The 22,667-nt window shown below is 45.4% G+C and overlaps 2 protein-coding genes and 1 pseudogene across 2 annotated transcripts in view; 1 reads left to right on the forward strand and 2 right to left on the reverse strand.

Moving 5' to 3' along the window:
• SETD4 (SET domain containing 4) overlaps positions 1–22,667 on the forward strand; it is a 78,144-nt gene that overhangs the window by 15,346 nt on the left and 40,131 nt on the right. The window lies entirely within an intron of this gene.
• LOC140917797 (carbonyl reductase [NADPH] 1-like) overlaps positions 1–22,667 on the reverse strand; it is a 24,858-nt pseudogene continuing 2,191 nt past the window's right edge.
• LOC140917787 (uncharacterized) lies at positions 7,521–11,130 on the reverse strand. The gene is made up of 2 exons (XM_073361337.1): positions 8,753–11,130; positions 7,521–8,163 (listed from the first exon to the last, which is right to left on the reverse strand). The coding sequence occupies exons 1-2, from the start codon at positions 9,309–9,311 to the stop codon at positions 7,640–7,642; spliced, it is 1,083 nt and encodes a 360-aa protein (XP_073217438.1). The 5' UTR covers positions 9,312–11,130; the 3' UTR covers positions 7,521–7,639.

Below are 22,667 nucleotides of genomic sequence, written 5' to 3' on the forward strand. Positions count from 1 at the left end.
TCATAGCAAATATGTTGCCTAATTCTGTCATATAGCAATGCATTTTACAAACATTGGCCCAGATTGTGGCTTTAAAACATGGCCTGTGTTAGGCAGATAAGAGAAAAAGCCACGCAGCAATCATAGTTTTATGGAGAATCTCTACTACCCCATGAAAAGATATAGTACGTGCCCCCTCCACCTACTACACAATGGTTCAGCTCCACTGGCTGTTTTGGTGAAGGGTGTCTAGTGTCAAGCATGAAGTTAGATTAGTACCATGCTTGTAAGCTTCACAGTGATTTGTTACTGGTGGATGGGAAGAGAACTCTTTGTAACTTCACCCTTGAACATCTACGGAGGGACAGAATCTCATTATCACTTGAAGAGAAACACACCCAAAAATTGCTGTTCACCAAGTCTGTACAGCTTTTTCACTAACAAACTGCCCGTGAGGCCCATCAGCCTCAGGGGCTAAAAGCACTAAGTAAACTAGAGTCTCGGCTCCCTCATCTGGACTTTTAGGGGCATTGGGACCTGCCATGTCGGTTCTCATCCATCCAGGGCAACAGGCATTCAGAAGAATTTGATCAGCTTTCCTTTCCTCGTTCAACATCCGAGCTTGAATTCTGGACAAGACTGTGACTCCAATTTTAGACACACCATAAGCAGTATTTGGCCAGCCCTCCTTCTCATGCACTCCGTTCTTGGTATCTTCCACAAACTTCGTCATGAGCTTCACTAGCTCCTCCTCAGTGATTGTGTCACTGTGAAATTTCTGCTGCAGGTCTTGGCTACATCTCTTGAGTGTCCGAACACTTATGAAACTGGATACATTCACCACTCTGCCTATAAGAAGGAAAATACCACAGTGCAATCATCATCAAAATACTGTGAAGTATTAAAGTAAACAAGAATGGAAAGTGACTGATACCACAATAATTTGTCTATTAAAATAGATCAAATATTTATTAAAAAATAAATGGTCAAGTAGCATTGCCAAAAACTAAACAAAAGAATTCTGGACTAACAGCTGATACAAATGCTAAAAAACGAATAAACCAAATGAGAGTCTAAAAGTAATTTATAATGTATATATATTGTTGCTTAAGAATGCTAAAGACAGCCACAGATCCTCAGCTAAGACCAAGGAGCATGCAGTTCAGAAGGTGTGGAAACATGGTCTTTGCTTTTCCCCAATCCTGTACCCGCTGGGTTTCAGCAGGTCCCCAGTGTAATTTAGAGCAACGTACAGGTCTACAGACTCCTCCAACTTACTCCAGCTGCCAGTGCCCCAATAGAGTAGATGCAGTACCTGGGGATTAGCCAGGGACTATCTGTCTAACCACAAGGAGACGACGAAGGGGACATGCCCCAACATTTTAGGCATTACCTTTTGTCCTTTTGTTACTTTAAATGAGAAATGGATGATGGTGCAACTTTCACCAGGTTCCATTTCTTATTTAAAGTACCAGTGTGCCAGATTGAGTGAGACAAGCGCTCCAGAACTTTTTTGGGCTGGGAGGGCCTCTCCACATGATGAGGAATGCTGACCGTGGTTGTTATGCAGCAAGCCAGCTACAGGGCCAGAAGAGGCAAGCACCATCCCTCCACCAGTGCCTGTACCCTGGGGGATGCCCATTTAAGAAAGTGCTGGGGGCAGCCTCCATCTTGGTAGCATAGCTGGAATTATACTGCAAAAGAGGATGGGGCTGGAAATCTCCAGAGCCATCGCAGACTCAGCACAAGGTCTCTGTGGTGCTGTCTTTGCTCTTCTGTGGATCACCCAGGGTGCTCACACAGCTTGACAGATTCACTGGGTTCTGGGATGTTATGTGACCCTGCCTCAGCCAGTTACTGACCAGAATCTTTAAAAAAGCTATTTTCCATCTAAGAGAGCAGTTCAGACTATTTTGGGCCACACGATCCTTTCTCAACCAACTGTATTTCTCAGCCCGAGAGCGTGTAATAAATATAGTGGGCCAGATCTCAGCCGGAATGAATCAGTTAATGGAATGAGGTCACTTTCTAACTGCTGAGGCTTTGGTCCAGTTTTTATTATATTGTTGTAGATGTGCAGCTTCCACATTAGTCACATCCAACAACTTTTATAGCCAAACAGCCCAGGTCAAATGTCCACTTGTAAGTGTTTTTACACTCAAAATATCTCAGAAGTTTTTTTCTTCCCAAATTTGTATGTGGTTCCTTCTTTGTTTCTAAGGGCCTGTCTACACTTAAAATGCTACAGCGGCAAATCTGCACAGCTGCAGCTGCACCATGGGAGCACTTCAGTGTAGACGCTACCTACGCTGATGAGAGGGGTTCTCCTTTCGGTGCAGTTAATCCACCTTCCTGAGAGGTGGTAGCTAGGTCAACGGAAGGATTCTTCCATTGACCTAGTGCTGTCTATACCAGGAGTTAAATCTGTTTAGCTACATCTCTCAGGGGTAGGGTTGCCAACTTTCTACACGGAAAAAACTGAACACCCTTGCCTCGCCCCCCCTCCAAGGCCCCGCCCCCCGCTCACTCTGTCCCCCCTCCCCATTGCTCGCTCTCACCACCCTCACTCCCTCGCTCATTTTCACCAGGTTGGGGCAGGGGGTTGGGGTGTGTGGGGGGGTGAGGGCTCCGACTGTGGGTGCAGGCTCTGGTGTGGGGCCGGGGATGAGGGATTTGGGGTGCAGGAGGGAGCTCCAGGCTGAAGGGTTTGGAATGCAGGAGGGGGCTCTGGGCTGGGGCAGGGGGTTGGGGATTGTGGGGAGTAAGGTCTCAGGCTGGGGATGCGGGCTCTGGGGATGATGGGGCTGCAGGAGGGGGCTCCGGGCTGGGGCTGAGGGGTTCAACGTGTGGGAGGAGGCTATGGGCTGGGGAAGGGGGTTGGGGTGCAGGGGGTGTGAGTGCTCCAGATGGGGATGCGGGCTGTGGGTGGAGCTGGGGATGAGGGATTTGGGGTTGCAGGAGGGGGCTCCAGGCTGGGACTGATGGGTTCGGAGGGTGGGAGGGGGATCAGGGCTGGGGCAGGGGGCTAGGGCACAGGAGTGGGTCAGGGGTGCAGGTGGTGCTTACCTCAAGCAGCTCCCAGAAGCTCTGTGCTCCAGCTCCAAGGGGAGGTTCGGCCAGCAGCTCTGTGCACTGCCCTGTCTGCAGGCGCCGCCCCCACAGCTCCCATTAGCCGCAGTTCCCAGCCAATGGGAGCTGCAGAGCTGGCGCTTGCAGCATACGTAGCCCCTTGCCTGCCGCTATGTGTAGGAGCTGGAGGAGGGACATGCCACTGCTTCTGGGAGCTGTGTGGAGCCAAGGCAGGCAGGGAGCCTGCCTTAGCCCCGCTGTGCCGCTGACTGCACTTTTACCGGCCCGGTCAGTAGTGCTGACTGGAGCTGCCAGCGTCCCTTTTTGACTGGGCTTTCCAGTCGAAAACCAGACACCTGGCAACCCTACTCAGAGTTGTGGATTTTTCATGACCCGAGAGACGTAGCTATACTGCTGTAAAATCCTAGTGTAGACCAGGCCGAAGGCTGTGTCTAGACTAAACCTTTTCTTAAAATTACCCACCCTACTACCAATACAACTTCACCTATGGTAACAACGGTGGGAGTCTCTCACTGGGAGAGTTAATAAAGACTGACCACTGCTGTTTTCACTACTGCGCCAATGGACTTTGGTCAGAGTGTGTATATATGAATGACATGGTAGTTAAATGCTGCCAGGTGACTCTGCCCTGTTTATTCTAGTGCTCTCACATTGGGACCACTGATGGAGCTGAATCAGTTGTAGCAATGGTCGGAAATTGTAGGAAAATAAATCTAGTATACAGATTTGTAGTACTAAATAGTATGAGCAGTATAATAGTAATAGCATAATACTAAATATTGGCTACTTAAAATGTATGGCAAAATACACTGCGGTGGTCTAGTACTTCACCTCATTGAGGAAGAAGTTGTGACAATATTGTGAGTATGTTGAGCTTACCATGTGGTTTTATGAGCGGTAATAACATATTGCAGACATCTCTGGTTCCAAAAAAGTTGGTTTTCAGTGTTCCTCTGCTTGAATGTGAAAGGGTGTGGGATCATCAACTTTTTATAGAGAAAAAACAGCAACAACACAGGAGAGAGTCAAACTGCAAATCTGAACAATTACGTAATTATGTAAAAATTGACAGACAGGAACATGCGTCACACCTGAATCCCTATCTAGAAAAGGAGAATTTATTTGGGCTGGGGTGTGACTGTTCCCCTAGTGCAGTCTGACAGTTTTCTCCTTAAGAGACATGCAGGTAGTAGCCAACAGGAGCTAAGCATTCTCCCCACACTCTCTCCCACCAGGATCAGCACCTCTTCTTTTGTCTGGAAAGGCTAGTTGAGAATTTTGGACTACAACTTTGACTATGATTGGTAGGTTGCATAGAGAGAAAAAATAAATAAACTGGGCTAAAAGAACATTATTAAAGTTGCAAAATCAAGCGCTCCCAAAAGTTAAGAAATGCAAAAATTAAGGTTTCTTGTGTATATGCTGTCGTTAATTATATCACATACTATCTTTTCCCACACCTACGCAGGGAACGTTTTGCGGCATGAGAGGGCAGGGCATGGAGTTCTTTGGACCACTGTAGCCAGCAGCATTTAGAACAGCCTTAAACTCCTGCAAGCCCCAGGCTTGGGGTGATAGAAAGGTGGCATAGAGACACTCTTCCACATCTCAGCTGTCCCAACTGTGAGCTTGATGTAGATGAGTATTCAACCCAAATATTTCAAACAGCACTTACAGTGGAGCAAACTCAGATTCAAAAATTCAGAAGAGTCATCTGACTTATTTAGGGTATGTCTACACTACGGAATAAGGTCGAATTTATAGAAGTCGGTTTTTTAGAAATCGGTTTTATAAATTCGAGTGTGTGTGTCCCCACAGAAAATGCTCTAAGTGCATTAAGTGCATTAACTCGGCGGAGCGCTTCCACAGTACGGAGGCTAGAGTTGACTTCCGGAGCGTTGCACTGTGGGTAGCTATCCCACAGTTCCCGCAGTCTCCGCTGCCCATTGGAATTCTGGGTTGAGATCCCAATGCCTGATGGGGCTAAAACATTGTCGCGGGTGGTTCTGGGTACATATCGTCAGGCCCTCGTTCCCTCCCTCCCTCCGTGAAAGCAAGGGCAGACAATCATTTCGCGCCTTTTTTCCTGAGTTACCTGTGCAGACGCCATACCACTGCAAGCATGGAGCCCGCTCAGGTAACCGTCACCCTATGTCTCCTGGGTGCTGGCAGACGCGGTACGGCATTGCTACACAGTAGCAGCAACCCCTTGCCTTGTGGCAGCAGACGGTACAGTACGACTGGTAGCCGTCATCGTCATGTCCGAGGTGCTCCTGGTCGCCTCTGTGAGGTCGATCAGGAGCGCCTGGGCAGACATGGGCGCAGGGACTAAATTTGGAGTGGCTTGACCAGGTCATTCTCTTTAGTCCTGCAGTCAGTCCTATTGAACCGTCTTATGGTGAGCGGGCAGGCGATATGGACTGCTAGCAGTCGTACTGTACCATCTTCTGCCAGGCAGGCAAGAGATGAGGATTGCTAGCAGTCGTATTGTACCATCTTCTGCCAGGCAGGCAAGAGATGAAGATGGCTAGCAGTCGTACTGTACCATCTTCTGCCGAGCAGCCATGAGATGTGGATGGCATGCAGTCCTTCTGCACCGTCTGCTGCCAGCCAAAGATGTAAAAGATAGATGGAGTGGGTCAGAACAAGAAATAGACCAGATTTGTTTTGTACTCATTTGCCTCCTCCCCTGTCTAGGGGACTCATTCCTCTAGATCACACTGCAGTCACTCACAGAGAAGGTGCAGCGAGGTAAATCTAGCCATGTGTCAATCAGAGGCCAGGCTAACCTCCTTGTTCCAATAAGGACAATAACTTAGGTGCACCATTTCTTATTGGAACCCTCCGTGAAGTCCTGCCTGAAATACTCCTTGATGTACAGGCACCCACTTTGTTGATTTTAGCTCCCTGAAGCCAACCCTGTAAGCCGTGTCGTCAGTCGCCCCTCCCTCCGTCAGAGCAACGGCAGACAATCGTTCCGCGCCTTTTTTCTGTGCGGACGCCATACCAAGGCAAGCATGGAGGCCGCTCAGCTCACTTTGGCAATTAGGAGCACATTAAACACCACACACATTATCCAGCAGTATATGCAGCACCAGAACCTGGCAAAGCGATACCCGGCGAGGAGGCGACGTCAGCGCGGTCACGTGAGTGATCAGGACATGGACACAGATTTCTCTGAAAGCATGGGCCCTGCCAATGCATGCATCATGGTGCTAATGGGGCAGGTTCATACTGTGGAACACCGATTCTGGGCTCAGGAAACAAGCACAGACTGGTGGGACCGCATAGTGTTGCAGGTCTGGGATGATTCCCAGTGGCTGCGAAACTTTCGCATGCGTAAGGGCACTTTCATGGAACTTTGTGACTTGTTTTCCCCTGCCCTGAAGCACATGAATACCAAGATGAGAGCAGCCCTCACAGTTGAGAAGCGAGTGGCGATAGCCCTGTGGAAGCTTGCAACGCCAGACAGCTACCGGTCAGTTGGGAATCAATTTGGAGTGGGCAAATCTACTGTGGGGGCTGCTGTGATGCAAGTAGTCCACGCAATCAAAGATCTGCTGATATCAAGGGTAGTGACCCTGGGAAATGTGCAGGTTATAGTGGATGGCTTTGCTGCAATGGGATTCCCTAACTGTGGTGGGGCTATAGACGGAACCCATATCCCTATCTTGGCACCGGAGCACCAAGCCGCCGAGTACATAAACCGCAAGGGGTACTTTTCGATAGTGCTGCAAGCTCTGGTGGATCACAAGGGACGTTTCACCAACATCAACGTGGGATGGCCGGGAAAGGTGCATGATGCTCGCATCTTCAGGAACTCTGGTCTGTTTCAAAAGCTGCAGGAAGGGACTTTATTCCCAGACCAGAAAATAACTGTTGGGGAATGTTGAAATGCCTATATGTATCCTTGGGGACCCAGCCTACCCCTTAATGCCATGGCTCATGAAGCCGTACACAGGCAGCCTGGACAGTAGTCAGGAGCTGTTCAACTACAGGCTGAGCAAGTGCAGAATGGTGGTAGAATGTGCATTTGGACGTTTAAAGGCGCACTGGTGCAGTTTACTGACTCGCTTAGACCTCAGCGAAACCAATATTCCCACTGTTATTACTTCTTGCTGTGTGCTCCACAATATCTGTGAGAGTAAGGGGGAGACGTTTATGGCGGGGTGGGAGGTTGAGGCAAATCGCCTGGCTGCTGGTTACGCGCAGCCAGACACCAGGGCGGTTAGAAGAGCACAGGAGGGCGCGGTACGCATCAGAGAAGCTTTGAAAACCAGTTTCATGACTGGCCAGGCTACGGTGTGAAAGTTCTGTTTGTTTCTCCTTGATGAAACCCCCCGCCCCTTGGTTCACTCTACTTCCCTGTAAGCTTACCACCCGCCCCTCCTCCCTTCAATCACCGCTTGCAGAGGCAATAAAGTCATTGTTGCTTCACATTCATGAATTCTTTATTCATTCATCACACAAATAGGGGGATGACTACCAAGGTAGCCCAGGAGGGGTGGTGGAGGAGGGAAGGAAAATGCCACACAGCACTTTAAGCACAGCACTTTAAAAGTTTACAACTTTAAAATTTATTGAATGACAGCCTTCTTTTTTTTGGGCAATCCTCTGTGGTGGAGTGGCTGGTTGGCCGGAGGCCCCCCCACCGCGTTCTTGGGCGTCTGGGTGTGGAGGCTATGGAACTTGGGGAGGAGGGCGGTTGGTTACAGAGGGGCAGCAGTGGCAGTCTGTGCTCCAGCTGCCTTTGCTGCAGCTCAACCATACACTGGAGCATACTGGTTTGGTCCTGCAGCAGCCTCAGCATTGAATCCTGCCTCCTCTCATCACGCTGCCGCCACATTTGAGCTTCAGCCCTGTCTTCAGCCCGCCACTTACTCTCTTCAGCCCGCCACCTCTCCTCCCGGTCATTTTGTGCTTTCCTGCACTCTGATATTATTTGCCTCCACGCATTCATCTGTGCTCTGTCAGTGTGGGAGGACAGCATGAGCTCGGAGAACATTTCATCGCGAGTGCGTTTTTTTTCTTTCTTTCTAAGCTTCACTAGCCTCTGGGAAGGAGAAGATCCTGTGATCATTGAAACACATGCAGCTGGTGGAGAAAATAAAAGGGACAGCGGTATTTAAAAAGACACATTTTATAAAACAGTGGCTACAGTCTTTCAGGGTAAACCTTGCTGTTAACATTACATACATAGCACATGTGCTTTCGTTACAAGGTCGCATTTTGCCTCCTCCCACCGCGTGACTACCCCCTCAACCTTCCCCCCTCCCTGTGGCTAACAGCGGGGAACATTTCTGTTTAGCCACAGGCAAACAGCCCAGCAGGAATGGGCTCCTCTGAGTGTCCCCTGAAGAAAAGCACTCTATTTCAACCAGGTGACCATGAATTATATCTCACTCTCCTGAGGATAACACAGAGAGATAAAGAACGGATGTTGTTTGAATGCCAGCAAACATACACTGCAATGCTTTGTTCTACAGTGATTCCCGAGTATGTGTTACTGGCCTGGAGTGATAAAAGTGTCCTACCATGAAGGACGCAATAAGGCTGCCCTCCCCAGAAACCTTTTGCAAAGGCTTTAGGACTACATCTAGGAGAACCGGAAATGCCAGGGCAAAGTAATCCTTTCACATGCTTGCTTTTAAACCATGTATAGTATTTTAAAAGGTACACTCACCAGAGGTCCCTTCTCCGCCTGCTGGGTCCAGGAGGCAGCCTTGGGTGGGTTCGGGGGGTACTGGCTCCAGGTCTAGGGTGAGAAACAGTTCCTGGCTGTCGGGAAAACCGGTTTCTCCACTTGCTTGCTGTGAGCTATCTTCTTCGTCCCCAAAACCTGCTTCCGTATTGCCTCCATCTCCATTGAAGGAGTCAAACAACACGGCTGGGGTAGTGGTGGCTGAACCCCCTAAAATGGCATGCAGCTCATCATAGAAGCGGCATGTTTGGGGCTCTGACCCAGAGCGGCTGTTCGCCTCTCTGGTTTTCTGGTAGGCTTGCCTCAGCTCCTTCAGTTTCACGCGGCACTGCTTCGGGTCCTTGTTATGGCCTCTGTCCTTCATGCCCTGGGAGATTTTCACACAGGTTTTGGCATTTCGAAAACTGGAACGGAGTTCTGATAGCACGGATTCCTCTCCCCAAACAGCGATCAGATCCCATACCTCCCGTTCGGTCCATGCTGGAGCTCTTTTGCGATTCTGGGACTCCATCATGGTCACCTGTGCTGATGAGCTCTGCATGGTCACCTGCAGCTTGCCACGCTGGCCAAACAGGAAATGAGATTCAAAAGTTCGCGGTTCTTTTCCTGTCTACCTGGCCAGTGCATCTGAGTTGAGAGTGCTGTCCAGAGCGGTCATAATGGAGCACTCTGGGATAGCTCCCGGAGGCCAATACCATCGAATTGTGTCCACAGTACCCCAAATTCGAGCCGGCAACGTCGATTTAAGCGCTAATCCACTTGTCAGGGGTGGAGTAAGGAAATCGATTTTAAGAGCCCTTTAAGTCGAAATAAAGGGCTTCATTGTGTGGACGGGTGCAGGTTTACATCGATTTAAGGCTGCTAAATTCGACCTAAAGTCCTAGTGTAGACCAGGGCTTAGAAGAAGGAAGTGAAACTGGTCTTTGGGAGAATGGTGGAGTTTATTTGCCATTTATTTATTCTTCAGTTATAATCAAGTCACCCCCCTGGTGACTCAGCTATCAGTCAAGATAGCATGCTGACCCAGTTACAACAGTTAAAAGTTGTACAGTTAACAGGACCTAGTTGCACTGTAACCAGGCCCCTGTAAAAGGGGCCTTAATCCTGTTGGAGGATGGGAAAGCTGCTTAAATTGATTGCAACCTGCGTGACAGTCAATCAAAGGAGGGATTTGGCCCCAACTCAGTCACAGAACAGTAAACTTTCCAGGGCAGATTCAAATTGCTCAGACATTGGTTGCACAAGAAATTGAAGTTTGAAATGTGATACTTAGTTAATACACCTGGAAGTATTATGTGTGGTGAACAGTATAATTAAGTGTGCAATACAATTTTCATGGTATCACTCTGCTTCTATGTGCTCAGAACTTTCTGGAGAATTCCTCACATCCCAGTCCTCAAAACACCAGCTCACATGCTTAATTTGATGATTGTAATCAATGGGACTATTTATAATAATAAAGTTAAGTATATGTGTGAATGCTTTCAGAATCAGGACTATAGTTTGGAAGTTTTCATGCTTATTTTTACTCCAAAAATGGAAGAAAATTCTCCCCACCTTTTTGGAGATATATAAATGAAGAAAAATATCCCTTTGTCAAAAAAAAACACAAGTAACTCTTGCTAATTTTTGTTACCTCATGTAAGTAAAAAACAACAACCAGAAACTGAATATTTAATTTTCAAAATGTAATATTGCATTGACATAAGTTTATTACTTGCTTTTCTATGTTTTAAATGTTAGTACTGAATTGCATACAATACCTACAAGGCTGTTTTTCTTATTCCCTGACATATTTTGGATCAAGAGGATCTCCAGCTATGTCTTTTAGGGACCATAGCACGGTCTGTTTGTTAGCTCTGTTTTCCAGAGCCATAACAGTGTGCTTCTGTTGGATTTGCACTATCAGCAGAGCTAGTTTCTTCTAAAATGGTCAACTGGATTGAGGCAGTGAACTTCCTCTTTGATATTATTTGTTATTATGATGATTTAACTTTAAAATAATAATGAAGTTTAAATGGAAAATTTAAGGAAATCAAACCAAGTTACCACTCCACTCCTCTACCCAAATTCCACTAATAAAATGTGTGCATAAATTTGGGTACCATAATAGAGCCCTGATCCAGATAATGGCCTCCTGGTGTTAATACAACAATAATTATTAACAATTATAACACCAAGCACAAAGCAATGCACATTACACCACATATTTTGCTACTATCCTAATCTTATGTACACTGAAGCCCTGTCTGCACTAAAATGATAGCTGTGTCAGCGAATCGAGTCACTACACAGTGTAGACATAATCTAATTTTGTCCATGGAACCACGTTCAAACCTTGCTCAGGCCAAAGCAAGGTCTTGTCAATCAGCCAGCATTCTATCTTTGAACCAGAATCCTGTGTTGTTAACCAGCACATTCAGCCCTCTGTATTTCTCCTTCAGGAAGTTGGTGATGTCCAGCTGGTGGAAAAGCGGGCTCAGTCCCTCCTCCTGCAGCTTTGCCACCACAGCTTGATCCCGTCCTGGGTCCCGGGCTGTCAGGTACACATCCCCAGTGAACTGCTTACACAGAGCCCGCACAATAGCAAATCCAATCCCTTTGTTGGCCTCAGTCACCACAGCTACTGGGGTGCTGCTGGACATCCTCCTGGGCTAGTAAATTCCAAAGCAAAACTCACTGGGGACTACTTCCTGCAAAAGGCAAAAATAGGTCTGCATCAATGGACTTGGCACATTAGACCATTATTACCTCTCTGCCAGTATGCTGTATAATTCCACTCACAGGTGCCAGGATCTGAAAGTAACAGAAAACTCTGAAGGTTAGCAAACCTCAGTCACACAGCAATGCCTGCTCTGCACAGCCTGTGCTCCACCTCTGCTCCCATCCCAGCCTGAAACCAGCCCCCTCCTAGCAGCCTGCCATGCATAATACACAGTCCCAGGCACTCCTCCTGGCTTCCTTCTAGCACCCTGTGGGGGAAGGGAATAGGGAGACTCAGCATGCAGTGGGGATATCTATGCCTGTAGTAAGTAATTTAGCTGATAACATAGAGCCTATGGGTATTTGGGGAAGAGGGTTTTTCACTCCAATTTCTATCATCAAGCAAGTAGCCCATCAGGAGGTAATGTGGCACTAGTACTCTCATGGCTGCACCAGTCAGACATGCTTATTGGTGCTGGGCTACTTCACTTGTAGCTGAGGCATTGAGCAGAGCTGAGTTAGAGCAGATCTAGTGCCTGATGTTGCCCCTGCTCTCAGCCTAATGCCCGCTGCTCCAGTTATTGCCCTGTCCCCAGCGACTTGCCTGCAGTTACTCCTGAGGGCATTCTGCACCAAAAAATTAAAAATTCTGCACACAATATTTTAAAATTCAGCAAATTTTATTTGTCAAATAAATGTGGAGGTGCTGGCAGTGGGGAGCACAGGCCACTGGCTGCACAGAGGTGGGCAATCACTGTGCAGCTCCCCCCCTGGAGACACTCAGCGGTGAGGCTGCACCCAACCCTGACACAGCACAAGGACTGGGCATGGCCCAGAAACACCCCAGGGTCCTGCCCCTCTATGCCAGGTGTGGCAGGTATGGGCAGGCAGGCTCAGCAAGACAGGATCCCCCTACTGTTACTCGTACCTTCTTGTCAACTGTTTGAAATGGGCCACCGTGATTGCACTACAAAAGTGATTTTTCCTCCTGTTGATAATAGCTCACTTCCACTTTAATTGAATTGTCTTGTTAGAACTGACTGCCCACTTGGTAAGGCAACTCCCATCTTTTCATGTACAGTACTGTGTATATATATTCTGCATACTGTATTTTCCACTCCATGCATCTGATGAAATGGGTTTTAGCCCATGAAAGCTTTTGCCCAAATAAATTTGTTAGTCTCTAAGGTGCCACAAGGACTCCTCCTTGTTTTTCCTGACACAGACTAACACGGGGACCAGTCTGATACTCTGTGCAAGTTTTGTTGCAAATGTAAAACAGTGCTAGCAACAATGATCTACATGGTCATATTTTAATCATATAATGTCACACCCTGACATCTAGTTTTGAGCTGGGGAAGAAGACATCAGGAACTGACCTTGTGTACATTGACGCACTCACTCTGCCTAGGTGCGCAGCATGATGGAGCCGTTTGCCCACATGACCTCTTTTGGCTGCTGTTGGATCGCCTATCACTTTGTTACTGGGTGCAAGGGTAATAAAGTGTTGTTACCCTTGTTGTGTGAGTAAAGGGCAACAGCACTGTGCTTGACATGCCCTGACTGAGGAGTTCAAAGTCAGCTGAACTGCACTTGCTAAGCAGAGGATAGGGGTGCCAAAGCCCAGTGGAGGAGAGGGAGGGAGGGGAGAGATGTTTCTGTCTGGTCCTTGCATAAGGGTCCTAGACACTATTTGAAACGCACCCCCCCCCATTTAATGACAGAGCTGATTAAGGCTCAATTGAAAGTCTTTTGTTATGGATACTAAAGCTGAAATCACTGATAACCAGGTCTAAGCGTTAGACCTGGTAGGTGACAGTCTCTCTAGAAAATGAGACTGCCCAGCCCGCGGTAGCAGTGAGGCTCCCCCACACTAACTGCTGAAATCCCTGAGAGCTGAAAGAATAGAGTGGTGGGATCTCAGGACATTCCAGAGGTTGCAGGAGAGAGGGCAGTGGTGGAGCGAGTAGCCGTGGAGCATGTGGCGACTGGGCGAGTGGCCAATGGCAGCGCGAGTGCTGGCAGAGTGAGTGGCCAACGTCAGAACAAGTGGTGGAGGAGCAGCATTGCTCAGTGCCTCCCTCCTACCCTCCACAGGTAGGAGGGGAACTCACACAAATGGACCTCTGAACCTTTGCTGACTAAAGACAATTGTGAGTGGGGTGCGGTGAAGGGAGAGGGGAGTGGTGTGTTAAAGCATCTTTGTCAGACTTTCACACTGCAAGGTGAGAGACTGAGGAAAAGGACACTGCCTAGCATACTCTGGGGTGGGTGTTTTGTTCATGGTCATATGTTTTCACATCATGCTTGTGGTGTTTTCCCAAATTTCCTCCCTTGGTATCCTACTGTTAATTGAATTGTCTCACTAGACTGACCTCACACTTGTAAGGCAACTCCCATCTTTTCATGTATTTATACCAGCTCTTGTATTTTCTACTCCATGCATCTGATGAAGTAGGTTCTAGTCCACGAAAGCTTATGCCCAAATAAATTTGTTAGTCTCCAAGGTGCCATAAGGACTTCTCTTTGTTTTTGCTGATACAGACTAACACTGCTACCACTCTGAAAAGTTTTGCATGGTGGCTGAAAAGGACTTCTGGTATGGATCTAGGAAATGTTATTTTAACTGGCCTATGTGTTGTTTTACACCTAAATTTCCTGTGGTGATAAATGGAGAAAAAAATCTATTTTGTACCAGTTTTTTTTACAATTCAATTAAAGTAAAAGCAAAGTTAAAATTACAGAAGGCTTCTTTACAGGTGTAGCAATCTTAAAATGTGGGATTACATCCTGGTGGATTATTCCATAGGTTGTGATCTTACACCCCCTGGTTCGTACTTTGAGCCTAGTATTATGGTGATTCAAATAATTCCAACTATTGGGAATGTGTTGCAAGGTAATAAACTTAAGAAGGCACAGAAGGACAGGAATATGATGCAAATGAAATGAATAATTATGGAGAAAAGAAAAGAAACAAAAAGAAGAAAAACAGTGGAATATAAAATGGCTTGACATAAGTAATTGAACATAGGGGAAGCCTCATTTTTTGGAAGACAGGATTAGGGAGGTAACTGGATCAGCAGACTGAAAATGGAATGTTTTTGCTAAAATAAGCAAATGGGTCAGTAAGCTAAAAAACAGAAAGTCTGAGCTTGCTAATATAAGCAGGGGAACATCCAGGGAACCATTTACTAAGAACAAGATACCAATGGACAAGAGAAATTGGGAGTGTAAAGATGAGGCAAAAAGTAAAGTCAAACATGGATAGCATGTGGACAGAGCATGCTGTACAGAGATTGGTTCCTGCAAAGTAACCAAGCCAATCCCACATATGATGCAATGTATAGTGAATGAAATGTGAAGAGTAAATCTACATTAAGGAAGGAGGTTTGGATGTGTGGTATCCCTTGTACCCACTCCCATTCTTCATCCTGATCTACTCAAATATAGTTTGATTGTGTGCCAGTAAAGAAACCTCAGTAATGAGTTTGGAGTAGAGCGGAGTGTGACATTGCACCCCATAAAGCTTTATGGAAAAATGCTTATGAATGTATATATGTCATAAGTGAAATATGTTTTATGCTACATATATCATGTAACATATCTCTGTAAAGGTTAAGATCTACTGAATCTATTCATCCTAGTTGTATGCATGTATCATTTTTGTATTCAAAGTTATGAATATTGGCTGTGTACTGGTTTGATTTTAAGTAGCCTTAGTAAGGCATTTGGGCAGCTTCTTTAGAAAGGAATTTGCAAGTTAAGTGCCCAATCAAGAAACACTTAACGAACAATGGATCTTGGAAGGCTCCAATCCACATAAGAAGTCAACTTGAGGATGTACAAGGTAGCATGTGAACTATGGCTGCTACCTGTAAGTTCTGAGTCATGCTGGGCATGTGTCTTGCCCATGTGACTCCAAAACTCCATCTTGTAGCTGGGATTCTACAGAGGGGGAGGGAGGGGTGTCCAACCACAAGAGAAAGTCTATTTAAACGCCTGGGAGAGCCCTCCATTTTGTCTTCAGCTGGCTCAAGAGATAGCCTCTCCATCCCCAAAGGATACCTGAAGGAAACTGGAACAAAGGACAGTAACCACAGGGGGTGTGAGTGATTGCTGGACCCAGACTAGAAGGAGACTAGTCTGTAAAAGGAAACTTACTGGAACACCTCTGAGGGTGAGGTTTTATATGTATTCAGTCTTCTTATGTATTAGGCATAGGCTTGCATGTTTTATTTTATTTTGCTTGGTAATTCACTTTGTTCTGTTTGTTACTACTTGGAACCACTTAAATCCTACTTTTTGTATTTAATAAAATCACTTTTTACTTATTAATTAACCCAGAGTATGTATTAATACCTGGGGGACAAACAGCTGTGCATATCTCTCTATCAGTGTTATAGAGGGCGAACAATTTATGAGTTTACCCTGCATAAGCTTTATACAGGGTAAAACAGATTTATTTGGGGTTTGGACCCCGTTGGGAATTGGGCATCTGAGTGTTAGAGACAGGAACACTTCTTAATCTTTCAGTTAAGCTTGCAGTTTGGGGGACGTGGTTCAGACCGGGGTCTGTGTTTGTGGCCGGCAAGCATGTTTGGCACAACCAGGCAGGGTTCTGGAGTCCCAAGCTGGCAGGAGAAGCAGGGGCAGAAGTAGTCTTGACACATCAGTTGGCAGCCCCCAGGGGGTTTCTGTGATCCAACCCGTCATACAGAGTTCCTGGGAACCAAGCTGATGAGGTCTCAGGAACCACCCCAACATACTCCTGAGTGGATAAGAACATAAGAATGGCCACACTGGGTCAGACCAAAGGTCCATCCAGCCCAGTATCCTGTCTACCGACAGTGGCCAATACCAGGTGCCCCAGAGGGAGTGAACCTAACAGGTAATGATCTACTGATCTCTCTCCTGCCATCCATCTCCACCCTCTGACAAACAAAGGCTAGGGACACCATTCCTTACCCACCCTGGCTAATAGCCATTAATGGACTTAACCTCCATGAATTTATCCAGTTCTCTTTTAAACTCTGTTATAGACTGAGCCTTCATAACCTCCTTAGGCAAGGAGTTCCACAGGTTGACTGTGCACTGAATGAAGAACTTCCCTTTATTTGTTTTAAACCTGCTACCCATTAATTTCATTTGGTGGCACCTAGTTCTTATATTATGGGAACAAGTAAATAACTTTTCCTTATTCACTTTCTCCACACCACTCATGATTTTATATTCCTCTAGCATATCTCCCCTTAGTCTCCTCTTTTCCAAGCTGAAAAGTCCTAGCTTCTTTAATCTCTCCTTGTATAGGACCCTTTCCAAACCCCTAATCATTTTAGTTGCCCTTTTATGAACCTTTTCTAATGCCAGTATATCTTTTTTGAGATGAGGGGACCACATCTGTACGCAGTATTCAAGATGTGGGCGTACCATGGATTTACATAATGGCAATAAGATATTCTCCATATTATTCTCTATCCCTTTTTTAATGATTCCTGACATCCCGTTTGCTTTTTTGACTGCTGCTGCACATTGCATGGACGTCTTCAGAGAACTATCCACGATGACTCCAAGATCTTTCTCCTGATTAGTTGTAGCTAAATTAGCCCCCATCATATTGTATGTATAGTTGGAGTTATTTTTTCCAATGTGCATCACTTTACATTTATCCACATTAAATTTCATTTGCCATTTTGTTGCCCATTCACTTAGTTTTGTGAGATCTTTTTGAAGTTCTTCACAATCAGCTTTGGTCTTAACTATCCTGAGCAGTTTAGTATCATCTGCAAACTTTGTCACCTCGCTGTTTACCCCTTTCTCCATATTATTTATGAATAAGTTGACTAGGATTGGTCCTAGGACTGATCCTTGGGGAACACCACTAGTTACCCCTCTCCATTCTGAAAATTTACCATTTATTCCTACCCTTTGTTCCCTATCTTTTAACTAGTTCTCAATCCATGAAAGGATCTTCTCTCTTATCCCATGACAACTTAATTTACGTAAGAGCCTTTGGTGAGGGACCTTGTCAAAGGCTTTCTGGAAATCTAAGTACACTATGTTCACTGGATCCCCCTTGTCCACATGCTTCTTGCCTCCCTCAAAGAACTCTAACAGATTAGTAAGACATGATCTCCCTTTACAGAAACCATGTTGACTTTTGCGCAACAATTTATCTTCTCCTACGTGTCTGACAATTTTATTCTTTACTATTGTTTCAACTAATTTGCCCTGTACTGACATTAGACTTACCGCTCTGCAATTGCCAGGATCACCTCTAGAGCCCTTCTTAAATATTGGTGTTACATTAGCTATCTTCCAGTCATTGGGTACAGTAGCTGATTTAAAGGACAGGTTACAAACCATAGTTAATAGTTCCGCAATTTCTCATTTGAGTTCTTTCAGAACTCTTGGGTGAATGCCATCCGGTCCCGGTGACTTGTTACTGTTAAGTTTCTCAATTAATTCCAAAACCTCCTCCAGTGACCCTTCAATCTGTGACAATTCCTCAGGATTTGTCACCTACAAAAGACAGCTCAGGTTTGGGAATCTCCCTAACATCCTCAGCCGTTAAGACTGAAGCAAAGAATTCATTTAGTTTCTCTGCGATGACTTTATCGTCTTTAAGTGCTCCTTTTGTATCTCGATCATCCAGGGGCCCCGCTGGTTGTTTAGCAGGCTCCCTGCTTCTGATGTACTTAAAAAACATTTTGTTATTACCTTCTGAGTTTTTGGCTAGCTGTTCTTCAAACTCCTTTTTGGCTTTTCTTATTACATTTTTACATTTAATTTGGCAGTGTTTATGCTCCTTTCTATTTATCTCACTAGGATTTGACTTCCACTTTTTAAAAGATGCCTTTTTATCTCTCACTGCTTCCTTTACATGGTTGTTAAGCCACAATGGCTCTTTTTTAGTTCTTTTACTGTGTTTTTAAACGTGGGTGTTTTTAAATACATTTGAGCCTCTATTATGGTGTCTTTGAAAAGTGTCCATGCAGCTTGCAGGGATTTCACTCTAGTCACTGTACCTTTTAATTTCTGTTTAACTAACCTCCTCATTTTTGCAGAGTTCCCCTTTCTGAAATTAAATGCTACAGTGTTGGGCTGTTGAGGTGTTCTTCTCACCACAGGAATGTTAAATGTTATTCTAGTATGGTCACTATTTCCAAGCGGTCCTGTTATAGTTACGTCTTGGACCAGATCCTGCGCTCCATTCAGGACTAGATCGAGAGTTGCCTCTCCCCTTGTGGGTTCCTGTGCCAGCTGCACCAAGAAGCAGTCATTTAAAGTATCGAGAAATTTTGTCTCTGCATTTCATCCTGAGGTGACATGTACCCAGTCAGTATGGGGATAATTGAAATCCCCCGCTATTATTAATTTCTTTATTTTGATAGCCTCTCTAATCTCCCTTAATATTTCATCATCACTATTACTGTCCTGGTCAGGTGGTCGATAATAGATCCCTACTGTTATATTCTTATTAGAGCATGGAATTACTATCCATAGAGATTCTATGGAACATGTGGATTCATTTAAGATTTTTATTTCATTTGATTCTACATTTTCTCTCACATATAGTGCCACTCCCTCACCCCGCACGACCTGTTCTGTTCTTCCGATATATTTTGTACCCCGGAATGATTGTGTCCCATTGATTGTCCTCACTCCATCAGGTTTCTGTGATGCCTATTATATCAATATCCTCCTTTAACACGAGGCACTTTAGTTCACCCATCTTATTATTTAGACTTCTAGCATTTGTGTACAAGCACTTTAAAAACTTGTCACTGTTTATTTGTCTGCCCTTTTCTTATGTTTCAGATTCTTTTTGGAAATGTTTCTCATCTGATCTGGCCCATACTTTATCCTCTTCCATCCTCTCCTCCTGACTAAAACCTAGAGAATCTCTATCAATAGATTCTCCTCTAAGAGAAGTCTCTGTCCGATCCACGTGCTCCTCTGCAGCAATCGGCTTTCCCCCATCTTAGTTTAAAAACTGCTCTGCAACCTTTTTAATGTTAAGTGCCAGCAGTCTGGATCCACTTCGGTTTAGGTGGAACCCATCCTTCCTGTATAGGCTCCTCCATCCCAAAAGTTTCCCCAGTTCCTAATAAATCTAAACCCCTCCTCTCTACACCATCGTCTCATCCACGCATTGAGACTCTGAAGCTCTGCCTACCTACCTGGCCCTGCATGTGGAACTGGAAGCATTTCTGAGAATGCCACCATAGAGGTCCTGGATTTCAGTCTCTTTCCTAGCAGCCTAAATTTGGCCTCCAGGATGTCTCTCCTACCCTTCCCTATGTCATTGATACCTTGGATATGGTCATTGGATAAGGTCTCAGAAGCTACCCCAACAACGTAGAGCCACACTTGTGGTCTTTCACTGTGCTGGAGCAGTGTCCACATGGGACACTATTGTGCAGCAAGCTGGTGCACTGTAGATTCACATCCTGGCTTGCTGCAACTTGCTGCGTAGACAGGCCTTTATTAGTTTTACAATCAGTGTAGCAGTGAGCACTATCAAGTTGGTCTCATCAGGCCCTTGTGTTCAGGTTGCATTTTCCTTCATGACTATTTTTATTATTAAAATAGGTTGATTTCTTTGGGAGTAAATCAACAACTGACAGCTTGTATGCAAAGAGCATTCTGGAAACTTTGACCAGTAAAAATACAAGTATTGCAGCTACACATCCTAAATATCAAGTACACACGGCATATCATAGTATCCTGACAATATTTATTTCATTTATGTTTATGGACCTGTATTCAGGATAACGTGAAATTGTTACTGACTGTCTAGAATTGTGTTCTCACGTTTTTTGGTGCCTGGTGAAATAGAAAGTGGCTATAATATGCAGAAATGTAGTAGAGCTCCAATAACTTGTTTATGCTCAGATCGCAAACATTGGACAGGGCCAGATTGAGTGGTATTTCTGTGTTGCTGAGTATGCCTGGGAGGCAGTTTGAATTAGTTTTTCATTTGGTATTATTATTAAATTATATTTATTACAGCAGTGATACTCAGATCTCAGTGGTTCAGGAGCCAAATTAGCGATCAACATTACCAAGAAGAGCCACAGTAGTGTGAATGACAGGGGAAATATTTAGTTTTATATATCTAAAATATTCTCACAGCAAGTAAGTTGATAACTTAAGTGGCTGATAACATAGTAAAAGCCTCCTGATGGGCTAATGATTAAACCACAGTGTGTTAATATGTGCTGCAGAGAGCCGCAGGAGACACATTAAAGAGCCACTTGCAGCTCGTGAGCCCCAGTCAAAGTGTCACTGTGTTACATTTATGCCTAAGGCCCCATTGTACGAATGCATAGTAAAAGACAGTCCCTGTCCTAATGAAGTTACAATCTAAAATAATCCTGATAAATCAGGTTTACCCGCTATCCTTACAATTCAATCTGTGCATAGAAGCCTGGGGATGAAAGTTTGGAAGAAAGATTAGGGAGAAAGAATTATAAAAATACTTAAAAAGAACAAAAAAAAAGTTTCACTGCCTCTCTTGGGCGTATTGGTCAGGGCATTCAACACAGAGCTGGAATAAATTAAAATAATTTGTTTACATGGCACTTATCAAGCAGTTGAACTGTTCATGTTTTGTAGTATTAGAAGAGTGAGGTGAAAATCAGCAATAAAATGTTATCCTATTTTTTGTGTTACCAGAGGAAATAGGTTAATTTATTCTGAAGCTGTGGACAAAAGGCTAGGACTACCTGAATTTATTAATTCACTGTGGGCATGAGAACAACACAAAATGTGAATTAATTTACAATGGGCTAAAAATTACTCTCAGGGTGAATCTGAGTATAGATCTAATATCTCCAAGCTTTTACTTTGAATTATCAAACTGCTCTTTAGCTTCAGAAGATTGAGTATCCCAGATGGGTCCTACTCTCATTGAAGTCAATGGGATTTTGCTGCAGACTTCAGTGGGAGCAGAATGAGGCCCTATTTACTGAAGAGTTTGAGGAAGCATTCAACCAAACAGCATATACAGTTTCTTGGGGACCTCTGGGCTGAGAATATAATGATTTGCAGGAACGGTTTAGCATTAATCAATGCCAAGCCATCCATCTTTCCCATCTCACTTAAAATGAAAAGACTTTCTATTCCAGAGGTGGGCAAAATACGGCCCACGGGCCACGTCTGGCCTGCGAGACTGTACTGCCCGGCCCCTGAGCACCTGGACCAGGAGGCTTGCCCCTGGCCCCTCCCCCACTATTTCCCCTCTCATGTAGTCATGCAGGCAGTGGGGCTGCGAGCCCCTCTCCTGCCGCTCTGAGTGGCATGCTAAGGGGGCGATAGGAGCGCGGCAGTGGGGGGGTTGGGTAGAGGGTCCCGGGGGGCAGTCAGGGGACAGTTGGATGGGACGGAGGTTCTGGGGCGGTCAGGGGCTGGGGAACAGGGGGGGTTGGATAGGGCATGGGAGTCCTGGGGGGCCTGTCAGGGGGCGGGGGTGTGGATAGGTCAGGGAAGTCAGGGGATGGGAGCAGGGGGGTTGGATAGCAGGTGGGATCCCAGAGGGGGCGGTTTAGGGCAGGGGGTCCCAGGAGGGGGTGGTCAGGGGACAAGGAGCAGGGGGGGGTTGGATGAGGTGGGGGTTCTGAGGGGGACAGTCATGGGGCAGGAAGTGGGAGGGGGCAAATGGGGCAGGGGCCAGGCTGTTTGGGGAGGCACAGCCTTCCCTACCTGGCCCTCCATACAGTTTTGCACCCCGATGTGGCCCTTGGGCCAAAAAGTTTGCCCACCGCTGTTCTATTCCAGACTGATCTGGTTACTTTTAAGATCAAATAGTTAGACATTATAATCTCACCAGGAACAGTATGTGAAATCACTAAAAAGGAACACACCTTCGCCCCCCCACCTGCTAAAAAGAATATAAATTTCAACAAATCAATTTTAGCTTATTAAACTACACTTTATTTAAACAGTTTTCATAGTTTTAAGAACTAAATTAAGGCACAGTTTAATTCATGCATTATTCCAAACGGCAATTATTTTGTAATAGCAGAAACCTTGTGTGTATTCTATAAACCCTAATAAGATACTAGAAATGGCAAAGACATTTACAGATGCTTAATTATTATTGGTACCACAATAAAACAGTAATATCTGATACTGTTTCTGGACTGCATCTCACATATACAGAACTCCTCACTTAATGTCATAGTTATGTTCC

Source organism: Lepidochelys kempii, chromosome 1, assembly GCF_965140265.1.
Source record: "Lepidochelys kempii isolate rLepKem1 chromosome 1, rLepKem1.hap2, whole genome shotgun sequence".
NCBI classification, from domain to species: Eukaryota; Metazoa; Chordata; order Testudines; family Cheloniidae; genus Lepidochelys; species Lepidochelys kempii.